At 46.7% G+C, this 19,673-nt stretch overlaps 1 protein-coding gene across 1 annotated transcript in view; it reads left to right on the forward strand.

The window, feature by feature from the left end:
* The window catches only part of LOC115311528 (beta-1,4-N-acetylgalactosaminyltransferase bre-4), a 43,098-nt gene extending 24,229 nt beyond the window's left edge, over positions 1-18,869 (forward strand). The window contains exons 6-7 of the mRNA XM_040504203.2: positions 16,806-16,901; positions 18,737-18,869. Coding sequence (XP_040360137.2) covers positions 16,806-16,901; positions 18,737-18,869 — 229 coding nt within the window. The remainder of the gene's footprint in view (positions 1-16,805; positions 16,902-18,736) is intronic.
* Positions 18,870-19,673: the final 804 nt, after the last annotated feature.

Raw genomic sequence — 19,673 nt, forward strand, 5'->3', positions numbered from 1 at the left:
TAACTGCGGCTAGAAAACGGGAGTCGTCATCGTCGTCGGCGAAGGAGATTGGAGGTTCGACTGGAGCCCTAGACAAACAGTCAGCGTCATTATACTTGCGGCCGGATTTATGCACGATGGTTACGTCGAATTCTTGCAGTCGAAGGCTCCAGCGGGCGAGGCATCCGGACGGATCCTTGAGGTTTGCGAGCCAGCAGAGGGCGTGGTGGTCTGTGACCACGCGAAACAGGATCCCGTAAAAGTACGGGCGGAACTTGGTTATCGCCTAGACGACAGCAAGACATTCTTTGTCGGTCGTTGAATAATTTTGTTCTGCCTTAGACAGCGCCCGGCTTGCGTAAGCGATTACTCTCTCTGCCCCTTCTTGTCGCTGAACGAGTACCGCAAGACCGGTATTGCTGGCGTCCGTGTGGATTTCAGTCTCCGCCGACTGGTCAAAATGTCCGAGGATAGGGGGCGACTGGAGCCTTCGCTTGAGTTCGTCGAACGCTTGGTCTTGCTCCTCTCCCCACTGGAACTGCACGTCGTCTTTCGTCAGATGCGTCAGCGGTGCAGAAATTTGCGCAAAGTCACGAACGAAACGTCTGTAATAGGCGCTCAGCCCAAGGAATCTTCGAACGGTCTTCTTGTCTGATGGCTTCGGGAACTCGGCGACAGCGGACGTCTTGGCAGGATCAGGGCTTACACCCTGAGCACTCACGACGTGGCCCAAGAATTTCAGCTCACCATAGGTGAACCGACGCTTGGAAGGCTTGAGGGTCAGCCCAGCAGCTTTGAAGGCTTGTAGCACGGCTCGCAGTCGTCTCAGGTGCTCGTCGAATTCGCTTGCGAAGACCACAACATCGTCGAGGTAGACGAGACAGCTTTGCCATTTCAAGCCGGCAAGGACGGTGTCCATAACGCGCTAGAAGGTTGCCGGCGCTGTGCACAGCCCGAACGGCATTATTTTAAAGTCATACAGTCCGTCCGGCGTGACGAAGGCTGTCTTCTCACGATCTCGTTCGTCGACCTCAATCTGCCAGTACCCGCTCTTCAAGCCCATCGACGAAAAGTATCGGGCGTGGCGTAGCCGGTCCAGGGTGTCGTCGATGCGTGGCAGCGGGTAGACGTCCTTTTTTGTTACGGCGTTCAGTCGGCGATAGTCCAAGCAGAGCCGAAGGGTCCCGTCTTTTTTTTCTTTTTCACCAGGACTACCGGTGGAGCCCACGGACGGCTTGAGGGCTGGACAATGTCGTCGTCAAGCATTTCTTGTACCTGCTGCTGGATGGCTTCCCTTTCTTTCACGGAGACCCTGTACGGCGGCCGATGCACAGGGTGTGTGTCGTCATCAGTAATTATCCGATGTTTCGCAACCGTCGTTTGGCGCACCTTCGACGACGCGGAGAAGCACTCACTGAACTCGGCGAGAAGGTCACGAAGTTGTCGTCGTTGTGGGGCTGGGAGGGATGGGTCGATGTCGAGCTCTGAGGACTTGATTGTCTTGTTCTGCGTCGGAGAGGCGTCTTCTGAGATCACGGCGATCGCGGCTGAGTCTTGAATTTCCTCGACGTAGCCCACAGCTGTACCCTTTGTAAGGTGCTGCGACTCTTGCCGGAAGTTGGTGACAAGGGCTACGGTACGCCCGTCCTGGAGCTCGGTTACGCCTCTTGCAATGCCAATCCCTCGTCCGAGGAGAAGTTGGACGCTTCCTTCCAGCAGTGCTACACCGCAGGTGGCTCCTTCGGTCCCGACGGGCACAAAGACACTCGACAGCGGCGGCAGGTTCACGTGGCTGGCGAGGGCTCGCACTGCAGCTAACGTCGGTTTAGTATTTTCCACCGATGGGACTGGCTTCCGAAGCGTCAGCTTGTTCTCCGAAAGGTCGATGATGGCGCCTTATTCACACAGGAAGTCCATTCCGAGAATGACGTCCCTCGAACAGTCTTGCAGAACGACGAACTTCACAGGGAATGTTTCGCCGTGAATCTCGACGCGAGCGGTGCATCTCCCGACTGGTGTAATCAGGTGTCCTCCGGCGATTCTTATTTGTGGTCCATCCCACGGTGTCATGACTTTTCGAAGGCGGCGGGAGAGCCTCCAACTCAAGACTGAGTAGTCTGCTCCTGTGTCCACGAGTGCCGATGCGTCGAGGCTGTCGATAACAACGTTTAGGTTGTTGGACACCGAAGCAGGAGCGTCGTTGTGATGCGTAGCGTCGGGAGAGTGGGAGCGCTCCGTCGTTCTTGGAGGCTCTTTACGTCGGTCGTCTTCGGCAACTCCACCTCCAGGGGTTGCCGCGCCTAGTTTCCCCGGCGAGGAGCGGGGGGGTGACAGGCTTTCACGTCGGGGTCGGTGTACCGGCGAAGCTGGACGTCGTGGCGACGGCGATCGGAACTCTCGGCGGGACGCAGGCTCGGGGGACTGGGGTCGTCGCAGGTACTCGTCGATCTCCCGAGGGCGTTCACCATACCTGGGGCGCGGGTCGTTTGGGTGGAACCCCCGCAGCCCGAGTCGTCGGTATGGGCATTGGCGGTAGGTGTGGTTTGCTTCTCCGCAGTGGAAACACAGTGGTCGTCGGTCGGGCGTTCGTCACACGCCGGTCTTCCGAGGTGCGCGGGGCTCTTGGGCGGCGTACTGCACCTGGTCGTCGCGGCGGTGGTCGTGCTGCGGCGCAGGAGAACGACGTCGGGGCGGCGCAAGATAGGCTGGAGGAGGAGGCGGTGGCCGTCGGGCCACTGCGGCGTAGGTCAGGGTGGGCTCTTCGGGTCGTGCTACGCAGGCAGGAGCCTCCGGTTCAATTGCCCGCTGGACTTCTTCGGGGCACCACTTCGGCTATCGACAGCTCAGCCGGCTGGTTGGCAGCATGCAGCAGCTTCCGGAGCTCGTCCCGGACGATGTCGCGGACGATTTCCCGAAGGCCGTCGACACCGGTGGCGTTCAGGTCTAGTCGGCAAAATGCGGCGGTTCGAGGAGCAGACACGCCGGTGAGTCGATGGTAATGGCTTGCTCGGGCCGACAGCGCTCGCTTGATGTTAGTGGCTTCAGCCACAAAACCGTCGACGGTTGTCAGGGGATGGCGGACAAGGCCCCCGAAATTTCAGCCTTCACGCCACGCATGAGGACGCGAAGCTTCTTCTCATCGGCTGCCTCCGGATCGGCTCGGGCACATAGGCGCATGCATGACATCCTCTACGAAGCTGGTCACGCTTTCGTTGGGGCCCTGCACCCTCGTTTGGAGAAGGTCCTCCGCTCGCTGCCGACGGTGGTGGTTGAGGAACGTTCGCTTCAACTCCGCGGCGCAGGACTCCCACGTAGTGAAGGACGCTTCGTGGTTTTCAAACCAATGCCTCGCAGTTCTTTCAAGCGCGAAGTAGAGATTGTGGAGGCATTGTTCAGTCGTCCATCCGTTGTGGCGGGCTACACGTTCATAGTGTTGCAGCCAGTCTTCAACGTCCTCGTGGACGTCTCCGTGGAAAGGCGTTGGAGTCCTGGGTGTGATCGGCAGGTACACAACGGCAGAAGCGGCCGGGGTCTGCGCCTGGTTGGCCATCGTCGTCTTCGGCTTGGTCGTGGGTGGCAGAAGTCCGTGTTCCGGGGGTAGACCTCGGATGCGGCGACTTGACCGGGTCTCGATCTGGTCTTCGTCGGGTCCTCCGGAGCTTGGGTTCGGACTTGTACTGCGGGAACTCGGAGGGCTGCGCTGCACGGACATGCGGTACCCCGCACCTCCACCAGAATGTCACGGATGACAAGTGACGAGGTGGTGAATGACCGAGTAAACTGAACGTTTAATGGGGCGAACCTTGTGCCCGAAAATAAAAGGAAAAAAGAATGATAATAACAGAGCGTCGCGGGCGTTGAAGGCGGCGAAGCAGTACGATCAAACGCTGAGGCGAAAACTGACTCGTCAAGGTCGCGGGCGGCCTCTTATCTAGAGTGCGTCGCTATCTCGAAGATTCGGCGAAAGCGGCTCGAGCGCAGCGTGATCGGGGCGAGAATGAACACGCACTTTCTAGAAAACAAAAGCAGGATTAAATGATAGAAGTTACGTGCGGTACATGAATAAACGAGAACCTTCTGGAGGTCCGTGACAGAGCGTTGCTTTCCCAGCCCTGCGCGCGGCAATATTATGTATAGTTTTATAAATATCGCGGGCTGAATGTTTGGTTTCGGGCGTCTACCGCTAAACTGAAACTATCAGCTTGAGAGGGACGCCAACACTTATCATCGGCAGTACGGCCGCGACGTGACGTCCCCGTGGTGCTGCGATACGCGGTACAACGTCAGCAATCAACTGCATCTCCACCGCGACGCGACGTGACGAATGTACCGCGGTGTGCGTCGTTCAGTGTTTCTTGACTAGAAGCTGGCCCGGCTGCCACCCTGCTAGAGATCTGCCGGTCGCATCTTTAAAATCAGTTTTCGTGGAAAACACGGCTTTACTTTGACGCGATATTCGGACCGTAGTCATGTTCTATGCCACTAAGGCGATACCTGTTATTTATTTTGGTTTCGTTCTCGACCGACAGGAGTTGCCCTTTAAGCTGTCAGCGACTACGCCATACTTTGCTTCGGCACACGTCAGAGCGCAGCCATAGTGTAAAAAAACACACAAACGCCGACGCAACGACAAAAGCGAAAGACAATAGCGCATTCATAGGTCTTGATGGTGTAGCCAGTGTTACACACGCACAGAAAGAACACCGACGCTCTGCTTGATTGACTTCGTTGGCTCGCGTCGGCTGCGCTCTACACTCTGAAAAAAAGAGGTTAGTACTTCCTCCATTGAAGGAGGAACTCGCCTGTCCAATATATTGCTCTATCAAAGGAGGAAATTTCCTTCTACAAAACGGGGAGGAAATTTACCCCCCTAAGAAAGGAGAAAAGTTGCCACCTATTTTTGCTTGTGGAGAACGAGTTCGTTCTCTCAGAAGGGAGGAAAATATCCACCTTTTTTCTCTCAATGGAGGAAAGTTTCTCCCCTCGTGTAATTAATATAGCTTCAACCAAATAGCGCTCCAACCGGCAAAAAAAAAAAAAAAAAGTAGAAGCGCTAATTTGTTTTTAATTAGCCTCGACTTTTCAACGCTACATGGTATACACATACATTCCTGAACACGCAGAATGAACGGAGCACAAGTAGAACACACCCCCACACAACAGTAACAACGCAGCCGACACCGCACTCCCGCCCGTCCCAACGTACACCAAAATCGCACTATCTCTATATATGGCAGTATTATTTTTGAATCCGACTTGGCCGGTGACTGCAATCATTCGTCGCGTAAACACGGAGAGCGGAGTAAATATTACTCGTACTTAACACATTATTCGAAATTTTCTCGTGGAATATCCCCCATCTCTTAATTCAACACCCTGAACAAAGCAAATGTAAATCACTAAGCTAATTAACTAAAATATAATAATTATTTTTTTAATAAGTTGGATGAATCATGTTGGCAACGCAGTGTTGGTGCTGAACATTGCAATGAAGCTATTGTTTGATTGCAGTGTTCAGTGCAGTGTACTTTACTTTCAGTTTTGGTGGGGTAATGAATCCTTTTAATTGTCGCACAAGTATTTTAATGGATTTTTCAAACTAACGATATTACTGGTTTTAACACCATTCCAACCGCGCTCGTTTCGCGAAACGAGATGAACCGCGCGATAATAGACCGCATAAAAAAAAATGCGACGTTTTTTGGGTTTTTTTTCTATTTTTTTTTTTTTTTTTTTTTGCGAGTGCATTATTTGATATGTAACAGGAGACGCAGCGCAGCACAAACTAAAAAAGCAGCGGTGAACCCTCGGCTGCGGTGAATCATCCATTCCTTGAAGCCCGCGGACCGCCCTGACTTCCCCACTTCGCCCCGCCACCAGAATGGAATGTCTTATGACCCTTTCTTCCAAGCGGACTCTTCCCGAATGCATAGTTGACCTTGCTTTGCGGATCCGTTGCTTCGTTCCTTCGCCGAATCGTCATTTGAGTGTCATTTCTTGTGCGGGGCTATGCTTTTTGAAAAAAGCGTGTTCCTGCCAGCCTGTTGTGGTCTCGATGTTGACGGACTACAACGTGTGTCGGGCGCAGCCGCTCGTCGCAACGCAGTGCTCGTTACTATCGACTGGATATGCTGTTCTGTTTTACACAGAACTGAAATAAACGCAGCACCGATTATTCTTCACTATATGGTACTACGCTTTATTTCAAGAGTATACGTTTCTCGCGGAGGTGAAGGGGGTAGGAACGTAGAGACGAGTCGACTCAAATGAAGGAGCGATCTTAACAGCTACGTATTCATGCAAAAAAAAACAAAAAAAAAAACATCAAGACGATTTATATTTGTGCGCTCTACTTGTCAATAAAGTTAAAGCAAATAGGCAGTCGAGCTGGTTAAGGATATATTACTATGATGACTTGTCCTGTAGCAAGTAACACGGCGAAAGTGGTCGTACTTGCCATGCCAGTGACAGACCGTCCCCTGTACTTATCGCAGCTGCAAGGTTTCATCCACCATGAGCAAGTGCAATCTCGAAGCGGGCACCAACGGCGTGATTCTCGCGAGACACACGCCGCGCTACGCTGCCTCTCTTTTTCTGTAAAACTAGCGTGCCTCCGCTAGCGCCCGCAGCTCCGCTTTTTCTCTCCTAGCACCGCGCATGGGCAGTAGTGGGATTGCTCTAGATGACGGTAACCAAGCCCTCAAGTTGCCGTCACCGTCATTGAGCATGTCTGCGGCGGCAGCGCGGTTCGACCGTCGCTGCTGCCGGGAACATGGGGGAGGAATTTTCGTCCCTTATTCAAGTGCCATCAGGTGACGCTGCATCTAAACCGGTGAAATGGAGGGACGGGGGCAATTTCCTCCCTTCCGTTGGTGACAGGGACGAATCTCGCTTTTTCCTCCATTTCCCCTCCTTTTCTTTTTTAGAGTGTAGCTTCGATAAAAGCATGTGCGTATACCGACATGAAAATCGCTCATTTAGAGCACTAGCCCAGTGGCGCACCAATTTGTTTTTGAGTGTGGGGGGGGGGGGGGGGCAGACCAGACCCCCCCCCCCCCCCCAGGGCCGGGGGGCGGTGCCCTTGGTATCCCTTGGGCGTCGCCGGACAGTGTTGGCCCTGCCCAGTGGCGGCTGTGTCAGGGGGGGGGGGGGGGGGGGGGGCAAAACACATGCCTTGTCCCCCACTCTGAGGACTGGGGGGCAAGCGCCTCCCTTGCACTCCCGGTTGGTAGTCCCATACACTATCAAAAATTGTCGAAGTTAATGAGCACCAATACCCTGTCAAACGAAAAATGACAAAGAGCGCCGACGCGGCGTTCCCGTCAACTCCGTTGCGCAATGTACACTGTTCGGTCATCTCTGAAGTATAACTTGGGTTACTTCATATCAAATCAATCCAAAAATATAGAAAAAAAAAAAAACAGAAAAACGCGGGCTGGTAAGTATTCTTTTAATTGGGATTTACCCGGAAAACTCTGAATTTCGAGGTCATTGCAAAAAGTATACAGCAAAAAAAAAAAAAACGGTGTTTTACAAATAAGCTTTATAAGAGCACAGGGTTAGTGGTCTTAAGGAGATTCCACTTCAGTTTCCTTTGCACTACAGAACTACTGACAAAATGGGTTTGCCTTTTAGCACGTCGAGGTCCCTTCAGGAAAACGGGTCATGGTGCCAGGACTTTATTATTCTTATTTCTTTTTTATTTTTAAAATATATGGGAGACTGCAAAAATAAACTCCGAATTTCTAAGAATTGGGAATCTAGCAATAATAAACTCAGATAAACCCAGAATTGTATACGAAAAATTGAGAGCCCTTCTACCCCGTGAAGAGGGAAGTCCAGCGAAGCCGGCGCTCTGGTGGGATTTGATATGTTCTGGTTTGGCGCCGCGGTGACATGCGTCGGCGCTCGACGCATGTCACCGCGGCTTTTCTTGCTCGATTATCGTCGGTGGCATTGGCTCGACGGCACCGGTTGAAACGACGTTGTTGCTCGCGTCGGCGCTCGACACGAGTAAGGTCTTCGTTGGGGGGAGCTTGGTAGGCACTCGAAGTTGTTGTTGCACTGGTGGCAGTGGCAACGGAGGTTTCGCGTTGGCGGCGTGCCTATTCTCGCTTCGGGGCGCGCCGACGCTCCTCGCACTCCCGCTGCTCCTCTTTGGAACGTACAACACGGGTGTGACCCATGTGAACCCATACAAAAATGTCGTATGGTCGGCTATAGAAAATTCTTTGTATGGTCGGCTTTAGCTATTTGGCCCAACTAGCTAAAGAATTTTCTATGACTGTCTTGAGGATTTTTTATGGTCGCCTTTATGGGCCTCTTTAGCTTTGTCTATGGCCCTATAGCTGTCCTGCCATAGCGCTCTTTAGCTCTACTAATGGTTGGCGAAAGACTTCTCTATGGCTTACCTATGGCTCTCTTTCGCCAGCAAACTCAAAAAAAAAAATTTTTACTAGAAGTTCCTCGACTTGTGAACGCCTACATGGTCGATATATACTCTCTCTATATATATATATATATATATATATATTATATATAATATAAATAAATAAATAAATAAGACAGACAGACAGTTGCTCATCACAGTCAAGTGTACCGCGTGTATGATTGCGTAAAAATGTACTGTCACGTGCAAAGCTTCCATCATGAAGAGTCTGAAGGTCAAGGTCTTCAAAACAGAGCTGTACCTACAAAAGCACCGGCGACCAATGTGTCTATCATACATAATATGAATAAACTTCCGCTGGACATTTTCTATTATATTGCTATAGGAAAAAGACAGAGTTCCAAATTACGGATGCAAACTCTAAACGCTGCCGGACAAGTGAACAATAAAGAGAGCGAATGCAGTGTGGTCTGTGAAATCTTCTTGTTAACCGCGATATAGCACCAAGACATCGTAGTGCCTGACTAGCTATGTTGAACACATGCAGGTGAAGATCCAGCCTAGAGTCCACTTCAACACCAAGGTCCCGTACAAGAGACACGCGCTGTATCTGACTTCCAGAGAGAATATAGTTGAACACGATGCACTCGTGTCTCCTGCTCATTGACAGAGCACGTGTCGTACGCTCAGACGTTGAAAATCCCATGGCCAGAAACATATTTTTCAAAGAACGCATATCGCGGTTAGAGAATCAGATTTGCGAAGTATGAAGACATGAAAGAAGCTGGTAGAAATGACTAAAAACGGAACCTCCTAAGATGTCCTGGCCTGACGTTTCTTTGAGAGACATAGTAAAACTACTTAACTTCCTCAAGTCAAGTTTTAGCAAACCGATAACTAGCGGAACTAACTACTAAAGTAAAATTATCTAAGTTCCTTAAGCCAACTCACTGTGCCAACAGACAGCGCATCCATTTCGGTAAAAAAAATAAGTAACCTAGCTGGATTGCCTTGCTCTTAGAAGTCACGCCTACTTCCAAGGCAGCCAACGTTTTGCAACGAGGCATCAACACTATCTAGCTCCTTCAATCCTTTTACCAAACTGGCAGCGATTCATTATTTAAAATACAGCTGAACTGCCTACTTTCTTCGAGCTTCGCTGCCTCATAGCAAAAACATCAGCTGACATCTTGAGGCTTCTCGTTAATTTGGTTTCGAGTGGAAACTAGTAACATGAATCTAGCCTGCTTTGAAGCAAAGCATTCGAAGACACTAGGCATGTTTTATAACATACAATGCTGGAGTGGAGAAGAAAGGCAACTGGCAGAGAAACCGAATGAAAATATTATGCACGAACTGTGCAGATGCTGCAGTTCCTGAAAACTTCTGGTCAAATAAGACGTAGTACGTCTGCAAATCAGGTTGATACTTTTGGCCGGCTTTCTGAAAGCGATTAGCATAAAATGGACAATACTCTCACATGTTTTCAAACCCGCTGATTGTTGAAATGTTGACTCTGATTGGAAAATATATATTTATCAATCAAGTTAACGTTGAGCGCACGTGCAAGGATCGCTTGTTGCCAACGGCGCTCAATGATCATTGGTTCTCACACTTGACAGAATGTGTTCAAACTCGTACAAAATTGCAAAAATTTGTATTCCACGGCATGTCGTTTAATTGCTGGAAATTACAAAGCGCACATGTTAGCTACGTGGAACTTTTATTCTCCGCATTATATATCAGCATTTTCTAGTGCACTGCAGCAGGGATACGTTAGTTTGATCATTGAAAATAGTATAGGAGGAATGTTCTACTGAAAATGATTTTGATGATAAGGAATATCCACGCTCTCGCACGCTCTTTAATTTCTTGTTAATGAATAATTATGACCGTTTCATGGACGTCTTAAAGTATTTTTGGTAAATATTTATGAGTATTATATCCAGGTATTAGTCTCAAAAGAAACACAGGTGCATAACGATGGTGTGCCTAATATATTTGTAAGAAGATTGCAATTATAAACAAAAATGGTTGCGGTCGAAAAATGTAGTTCTGACGAACGTGAGAAGAATATTAGGGAAGTAAATTCGGCATTATTTCTGCTCCAGCGTACGTTTAGCCCATTTAGTATATAAGCTCTTTAACTTCGAAAACCTAGTAGGGTGTTTTCAGGTTCGGCGGACTATGTCCGGTAACCATTATTAATTTTTACGAAAAATATATTTTGTAGACTCAATACCCATCAGAGCAAAACCAAAATCAAAAACAATTTGTTCTTGCGGAAAAAAAATTAGAAGCACACTCTCAGTGCGAAGCGCTTTCTGCGAATTGCGCGAATTTGGCATTTGAGTTACCTCCTTCCACCCAACCCCCCCCCCCCCCCCCCCCCAAAAAAAAAAAAAAAATGTTGTGCCTGCCGGTCTATAAATATTTACTAGAAAACTACGTGTAAGGAGGATTGACTCAAAATATTTATCATTCAGTATCGACGTTGTTAATTGCTAGAAAAAAATCGGAAACGTAGCGCATTCCGCAAAAATACCTACATTTTATTAATTTTTTCCCGCATCTGTAAATACCACAACTTTCAAACTTCGCCAGCGTGTTATCCTGTATCTTGCTAATATTGGTGCTAAATACGGTTGTCTCGGGCAGCGAAATAAATTTACGAGAAAAGCTCGAATGGGGTCATTTTAATAATCACAAGTTATTTTGAAAGTCAATTTAAAAAAATAGGCAAACTTCGACTTTTTTTAGCTCTCCCAGGTTAAGACCAATAATAGGTACTAACAGAGTCTGCAAACATATGCTGCATTATCTTTTTGTATTTGAAGTTATAAAGCTAGTAATATGACCAAATTGGGCTACCGCAGCACTGTGAATGGGGCATGTAGTTAAACATACATGACAAATCCATTATTTTTACAAAATGTACAAATGTTAGAGAGTGGTCAGAAGGAAACATATTAACGGCACAGAGGTGGACGGTGGTTTTAAAGTTAAAATGTTTAGTGCGTTTTTGTATAAGAGTCGCCAAAAAAGCGCGCTTCCCGGAGCGATCAAGAGGCACTCTCATGTAGCGTGCATCGCAGGGCATGTTTTCGATAGCCGGCGTGTAGAGTCTCTGTTTACGCCACATAAGGAAAACGACCGGAGCAGCTCCGCTTAACACATGTTTATTTCAGACGTCGAGGCATCCTAGCGCGCTCCACCTGGCCCTCCGGCGCGCGTAGCTGTAAACAGCGAAGCGCGCCGGCCGGGCCCGAGGGTCAGGTTTATTCCCTCCGTGCGCAGTCGCCTTCAGACGGATAGTAAAAACTCAGAACCGTTTGACACCACGGTATTGGACCGCGTTTTTGAAAAGATACCCACAGGCCGTACAAGGCAAAGAAAAAACTTTCAGCTTTTCTACTTTGGTGAAGAAGGAAGAGCAGCGGAGCTGTAGCTTCTGTTATCGCCGGTGGCTTTCCAGGCGAGCGATCTGCTCTTCTTTCGAAAGGGAATCGGAAGCGCTCGACGGACGCGGCGGTTGCGGACCCCACATTCGCGCTGCTGCGCACATCGCCGCACCTTGCGCACCTGGCCTTCTTTCCTCGAAGAAAGGGCACGCGGCCGACCTATCGAGAGTTTAAACTTCAAACCGAAACTGATAAGAGCGTGAGAAATAGCGCGCAAAACAGACGAGGGCGAAGAAGAAACACACGTGACGTGCTCGTCACGTGAGTTTCTTCTTCGTCTTCGCCTGTTTTCCGCGCTGTTTCCTACGACAAATTCCAATCAACTCACCCAACTATTTATTCTTCTATGATAGCTGGAAAGGTTGCCGCCATCTATGAGCGACGGCGGCAACCAGACTGGTTGCCTGCTTGCCGCCGTCGCTTATAGATGGCGGTAGCTCTACAGAGGCTCGTGTAGGTTTGTGTCGACATTTCTTTGGTACCGGACACGATCCTGGGGAACCTAGCCCTTAACAGCTCCGCTGTACACAATAAATACTGAAGGGTACCCGGTGCTTAAAATTGTTTTTACAATTCTTTTTCATCAGATGTTTATGAGATTTGTTGTAGCCGCTTTGCACTATACTGCTCACCGACGCTGGTAGAAGCGAGTCTTATTTTCGAAGTGGCTTCTTTGTAGACGCTCCCGTTCTTGATACCAGCCATTCGTGCGCAGTGGGTTGACGCGTGTGCTCTGCCAGAAGTGCCAGGATTGAATTCCAAGCACGGGCCGGACGGGATCCCAGTCTCTCGTTTTCATTTTCCTGAACACCTGCACATCAGGCCTTGGCAGGTAAATTAGTGCAACATTCGGTAATTTTGTCTTGAGGACGTCCACCATATCTGACGCACAATTAATAGCTGATGTGGCAGGCCCGCGAAGATTGAAAAGAGTTGCATGGTGTTTGACAAGGCATCCAATCACATCGCAGGTGTTCTTGCCATGCCCAGTAGCTGAATATAGCCATTTAACCGACTGGTACTTGGTTTTCGTGAGCTCGTGGGGGAGTTGATACCGGTTCTTAAAATGACTTGCCGCACCGCCACTGACGTACGTAACATGCGCGTACAGTGGAGGATTGTCCTCAAGCCACTCGTGGATTTTCGCAACGGCGTAGCCTGCATGGGCGGAATTGTGGCTGTTGTCATCACATGATAAGGGCGCAGCTACGCGTTCCTTTTCTAGTTGTCACCACGCATGTGAAGATCGAAACTTTCGTCTTTTTCCAGTGATAGGACTGAACGCTTTGAGGCAGTACTACTGTTTAGTTTTCTGAAAAATCAAAATGGAGCAGGACATTACCTTTCTCTAGGAATTTTTTTGCTTCACTCATCGTTTTGTCCTGCTCGCGTCGAATATATTCATGCTGCACCCATTTTCTCAAGCCCTCTCGAAGGTGTTCCACAAGTGTAGCAGGACCCACTTATTTTTTTATCAGCTCTCCTTTCTCTCAGGCTGCGTACAGCACATCATCATCATCTGGGACTCCCAGGCCGGTTGCAGTAAGAGTTTCAGCTGTTGGGCATGAGCTGCACTGGCTGAGGAAACACTTTGTAGATGGAATGTCGCAAATAGTCAATTCACGAATATCTTCAGCACTTCTTATTATTCCACTGTCTTTTTCTAAGGCACAAACACTTAGCTTGATTTTAGCGCAGTACGTGCACACGCAAACTCTGTGACAAGATACTCCACCCACTTTGACCTGAATGAGTAGAACCTGGTGAGCCCAATGGCCGTGTCCGGGTGAGCCGCCTTAAACAACCGGAAAGTTTCACGAATAGACTCATCAAACGTTTGAAACATATTATTTTTGTCCTTTTGAACTGATGTCAATAACGTCCTTCTTGTCCGGGCTTTGTTGGGAGCAGTTGAGTTCATCTTTAGTGTAGTAATTCAGTGCCGCTTGAACATCCTCTTGGCTCAGCCTCATTCTTGTGTAGGGGTCAAAAATCGACCACACTCCGAGAGTCTCTTGGTTCTTCCTTGCTTTTTGGATCAGGTGGCGAGTTGCTGAAGGAATCATCTTTTGGATTTTTTTTCTGGGAGAGATTCCTCGGGTTCGGGAGACGGCATCATTCTTGGTAGGATTTAGAAGATTCGAACGCATATCTCAGGTTGCTGAACGACTCCGGGCAGATGTTACAGCTTTGTGCTGAGGCTCCAGGCTCATCAATGACTCCATACGCTGCAGTGAGGCTTGATGAAAGTTTCTTAACAAGAACGCTCTCGATCTCCCTCTTCTTCCGCCTTGCGTAAGGCTTCCGACATTGCGATATTTCTGTTGACTGATGTGATATTTCTGTTGACTGAATGAATCTCTTGAGATTCCCGACGGCTGCTTCCTGAAGGACAAAAATTTCGTCAGGCTCTGATGTCTCTGGGGATTCTTTGGCGAGTTTCTTGGAGCGGCTGAAGCAGTTCTGACACAAAACGCCGGCATCTCGGATGGAGCGAGCTGCTTCTGGCATATGTTTCTTCAACAAAGTTATGTCCAACTCCTTCACACTGCGAAAGTTTCTTTGATATTCGATGTTTTTACTTGTGCCTGTTGAGATAGTCAGCGCAGAACACTCGCTTTGAGCTGTACGATTCAGCCATTGAAACGCGGGGAGCACATAGGCGAGTGCATTTTCTGCGACTCTTATACAAAAACTTACAAGGAAGTCTCACTTTCAAACCGCCGTCTGCCTTTGTGCCGTCAATTTATTTCTTTTGACCACCCTCGAGCATTTTTACACTTCGTAAAATTAATGAATTCGTCATCTATAGGTATCTACACGCCCTGTTCATGGTGCTGCGGTAGCCTCAATTTGGTTATATTTCTAACTTTATAACTTAAAATACACAAAACTAATGAAAGACGTTTCAGCAGATCTGTTAGTACCTATCAATGGCCTAATGTGGAAGAGTTAAAAAAGAAATCACAGATGTCTTTTTTTGTTTAACTGAGTTTTAAAATAACTGGTAATTATTAAAATGACCCCATTTGAGCGTTTCTCATAAATTTACTTCACTGCCCCGGAAACTCATATTTGACGCCAATATTAACGACATAGAGGATAACATGGTGGCAAAGGTTGAAAGTTCTGGTATGTATAAAATCAGTGAAATGAATTAAGAAAAATAAGTATTTTTGCGGAATGAGCCATGTTTGCGTTTTTTTTTCTAGAAATTAACAATGTCGGTGCTTAACGATAAATATTCTTAGTGAATTCTCTTTGTACGTAGTTTTTCAGTAAATATTTCTAGACCGGCAGTCACGACAGTTTTTTCGGGAGACGTGACTCGAATGCCAACTTCGCGCCATTCGCAGAAAGCGCCTTGGACTGAGAGTACTTCTAAATTTTTTTCGCAAGGGCAATTTGTTTTTCGCAAAAGTGATTTCGGTTTTTTTCTGATCGGCACTGAGTTTACAAAATACATTTTTTCATAAAAATTAAAGTGGCCATCGGACATGGTCGGCCGAACTTCTCTGAAAACACCTATAGTGAAAGTTGTATAGTACGTTGTAAAACAAATAAGCAGTGTTTTGTGTTTGCCAGTGCTTTTTCAGCATCTTTACTGTGTGTATTTATGAACCCCTCATTGGTCAAAAATAAAACGATCACGTTCTACGTTCCAGTTGTTTTTCTGTTAAAGTCGGGTTTTTGGCAGCTTATATTTGGGCATGACAGTGGCAACTATAAGCCACTGATGCTTAGTAAGGGTATCTAGTGAACAAATCTGCAGAACAATTACGGAATAGTGTGCCGATCGTCACTTTCTTTCCTTATGTATATGGTAGTGTGGAATTTCTGTAAGATTCTGAATATGGCTATGACTAACAATGTTATATTGGACAATGCATTACTAGTTTTCCCTTACCTTAAGGTTTGAAGTTCGGTTCGGATGCGCCTTTGAGTGACCCAGAAAAACTTGGTTTGATTTTGGCCCAAACCTGTCTTCGAATGAATGCCCGTGCATTTATTCCTATAATCTTACAGCTAGATTTTTTTTTTTACATTGTGCACAGAACTTAAACCGTATCAGTCAACTTCTGGGGAACAAAGAGAAGGCATTCAAAATATAGGCGCGAACGTTATCTATCCAGCACGGCGGACATCAGCTAGAGAGTATAAAAGGAATAGCGAGCACATTAATTCCTAAATTTTCTGAGTCGCTCTTTTTTGTTTAATATTTGCTTTAACTAGCACATCCCTGTTAGAAGTTTCTTCCCCATCGTTAAACTACGCCGTAGCAGTTGTTACAATTCAGACAATCAGATCCTGCTCTGCGCAATTTGGCGAAATGTCTGTGTTCCTATCGCCATACCTGAACTGACACAGAAGGAGCGCAGAAAGCAGGGTGCCCGAGCAGACAGCAGAGTAGAGTGCGCCTCTTGTGCAGCCACGTAGTGGCGTAACCCTTATCGGCTCGCTGTCTAACCAGCTACCCGCTTCGTTGCGGAGGTTGACGTCGCCTCCGGATGGAACTTCATCCGCTCATTTTGCATCTTGTTTTGGTTTCTACGGCCTAACTTTGCGAGAAGATAGCGTGGAGCAGAATTTTGTTCCTGAAGTTCTAGAACTGCTACGGCATATTTTAACGACGGGCATAAATTTTCGAATTCAAATGTGCCAGCTGAAGCGAATAATTAAAGATTTTAATTATCGAATTTAGGTAATTATTTTGATAATTATCACCTTACACTCTCTAGCTGGTGCCCGTCGCGAGGGATAACGTTATTCCAAAGGAATCGTTCTTTATTTGTAGTATCCGTTTCTAATTATTTTTCGTCATAGGGAAAAAAAAACTGTATGACCGAACCAAGTGTTATTTTTTTTTTTTGGCAGGGGTGTTGATTTCACATTGTCTTCTAGGTTTAATTGGGAAAAGCGTGGCCAGTATAACGCGAATGTAGTTCCAGTAATTCCACACTTTTTATCTGATGCAGGCTAACGGACTCCAGATTAAAGATCACAAGGTATCCTGCAGAAATTGCAAGGTACACAATGCTTGGGCATGCTAAAGAGACTCCCAGTCGTGAAAGGTTGGTTTCGAAGATTTTTGCTAATTCGTGTCCTTTATCTGTTCGTTGTTTTTGGTTCGTACAGTAATTATTTACCGTCAGGTTGTCTTTATTACAAGTTGCATTGTTCCCATTATTTTAGCCTGATCATGTTATTGTTTCGAGTTTTACCAATTATTACAATCCACAAAAATCATTCTATCTCCTCGTGAGACATCACAAACTTTTTATATCAAGTGCATGACATGTTGAATTATTCCAGGGTAACCTCTTTCATATCATTTTGGTTCTAGTAATCTGTAATGTTGTCAACTTTTTTGCGAGCTTAGTGGTTCGTGAAAACTGAACTTTGCGAGACGTACGACTCAAAAATCCCACAAGCTCCTTTGTAATGTGGCAAACTTTTGATTAACCTTCAACCTACCGTTCTCCGGATGCACAAAAAGCAAAGCAGCGCTCACTTTCGCCTTGCCCGGTGTACTTCGTCAACAACGTCCTCAATCTCATGTTTTAAAAAAACATCTGTGTATGACATGCTGCGGTAGGACCCAAGGGATTTGTAGCAAGGCACAAGCGATTTTAGAGTACAAAATGCTTGTGACCGCCTTTATTGTGGTCACAAGCAAAAAGAAGAAAAAAATGTTAATTAGTGTTACTATTTGTAGCCACGATCTTCAGAATGCTCATCGACTACCCAATGACCCGTAGGATCGTAAGATCGCAGCTGGCAGCGGGTAATTTGCTTTCGCTGGAAAATAGAAAGGTGTTTGTAGTAGTTACTGTCATGAACTCGCAGACGCGCCAATGCTCATAACATTGAGATACATTTTAGCAGAAGTCGTCTGCGACGTGGTAGTATAAAGATTTTTTAGGTAGCTGTGACCGATTGCTTATTTTACTTCAAAAATACGATTGAAAGAAATTCCCATACAGAGCATCTGGTCCTGTTGTGTTATATGCATTGCATATGCTACCAATTTGTACGTTACCGCATTCATGGTATCGATAATAAGCGGAATGGGGCAACTTAATATTGTTTGCATATTGTTTTCATTTCAACCGATTTCTTCGCTTGATCCGTTGATTCGTTTTGTTTAGAATTAAAGGTGAATCGCTAATATTGCGAAAATTAGATACACACAAGTATAGGTCGTATACAGTACTTGAAATGAAAAAAAAGGAAACATATTGGGCTGTAAATGAAACAAAAATATGAGCACTTGTCAGATAAAGAAGAATGAAAAAAAGCTCAGTATGATCTATAGGCATTCGCTTGACAAGAAAAACACTTTTCATGTCTGGTGGAGCTTTTCTTTGTTTTTTTTTCTTTGTAATAAGCTCTCGTCGAATGATGCATTATAATATGATATAACTAGAGCCGCAGAATTGGATGTTGGTTTCCTGCTCACACACTTTTTTGTTGCCATGACGTTTCGGTCTGGTCTTGCTTTGTATTGCAGTGAACATTGATACTTCAGTGTGACTTGGTACCTCTTATCGTGTCAACATGTCATTTTTGCGTATGGGGGCTTTTGATTAATACACTTTTTGTGGACAGGTAACCACTTTATTAAGATGACTTCCACAGGTTATGCTTCATATTTCTGTGTTTTTAGGCAGATACCTTAAACACGTTCTTCAGGCTATAAATCCATAACAAAGTATTTCATATAGATATCAGAACAAGCATTTGTAAAGTGACAAAAATACGATCTTACCTGAAATTAGGAAGTTTTACGCACGGGCGTGTGGGCCATGTGGTATACCTAGGTGTGCTTTCTGGTTATCACGATTACTACATTATCTACTTACTATTACATCATTTACTTACTACTTACACGGAATTACTTTCACAGGTTCAAGCTTCTCAGTAGTAGAAGGTCACGCTACAAAAGTGATGGACTCAACAGTGTCGACTATGAGAGGAAAGAGCTTGTGCTCAAGAATCTATACACTTGGATTTTGGTTGACTTAAAAGCCCCAAAATGACGACCAGGCTTTTACGAACTCCCCCAGTGATTTTAAGATCTCCGCGTGTTAAGGACGCCAAAGCGTGCGGAATGTATGTACCCAAGATCTTCGAAAATTTGAAGTGCTGCAGACCTGTATTTCCCTCCAGAACCGGGACAGCCGCCTCGTGCCACATTCAGGTCAGCTGAGTGTGGAGTCAAATAAATTGAGTCTTTACTTCAGAACAGTACAAGGTGCCTAAATGGCCATATTTTCAATAGTGCTGCAGCTCTGCCTGTACACACCAACAGGTAAAACATAAAATAAAGAAGAAGGAAAGCATGCAGGCTGATTTTTGTGAGCCAAACGCCTTCCACCCTACAATTTAAAGTTTTGTAGAAAGCGAAGCTTTCCAGAAGTTACGCTGTCGTTTCTCGTGTGTGAGCCTCTTGTAGTCTTATTCTATTTTGCACATTATGTTTCACTGGGGCTACCTGGCATCACATAAAGCTTCTTGGTTTAACCAAAACTTAGTTTTTTTTTATTGAATTTTGGAGAGTCTGAAAATAACTTCGACGTCACGGAGAGATGTAATGTACAGTCACGATCAGAAGTAATTGGAACACGGGAGCGGTGGCCCAACTGCATTGCAGCGCGATCTATCCGCGCTCGTAGAAACTGACAGGAGACTAAGCGCATGCGTTCATGCCGGCGCCGACAGTCCCTCTGCACCGCTCTATCTATTTCTTTTACCGGAGATCAAGATAATCCTTTGCTGCTTCTCAGATACGACACGTGATGGCGCTGATAGCGTCCGACAGCGTTACGAGGACACTCCCTGCG

The sequence above is a fragment of the Ixodes scapularis genome, unplaced genomic scaffold (genome assembly GCF_016920785.2).
Source record: "Ixodes scapularis isolate PalLabHiFi unplaced genomic scaffold, ASM1692078v2 PGA_scaffold2__306_contigs__length_199485367, whole genome shotgun sequence".
Lineage (NCBI taxonomy): Eukaryota > Metazoa > Arthropoda > Arachnida > Ixodida > Ixodidae > Ixodes > Ixodes scapularis.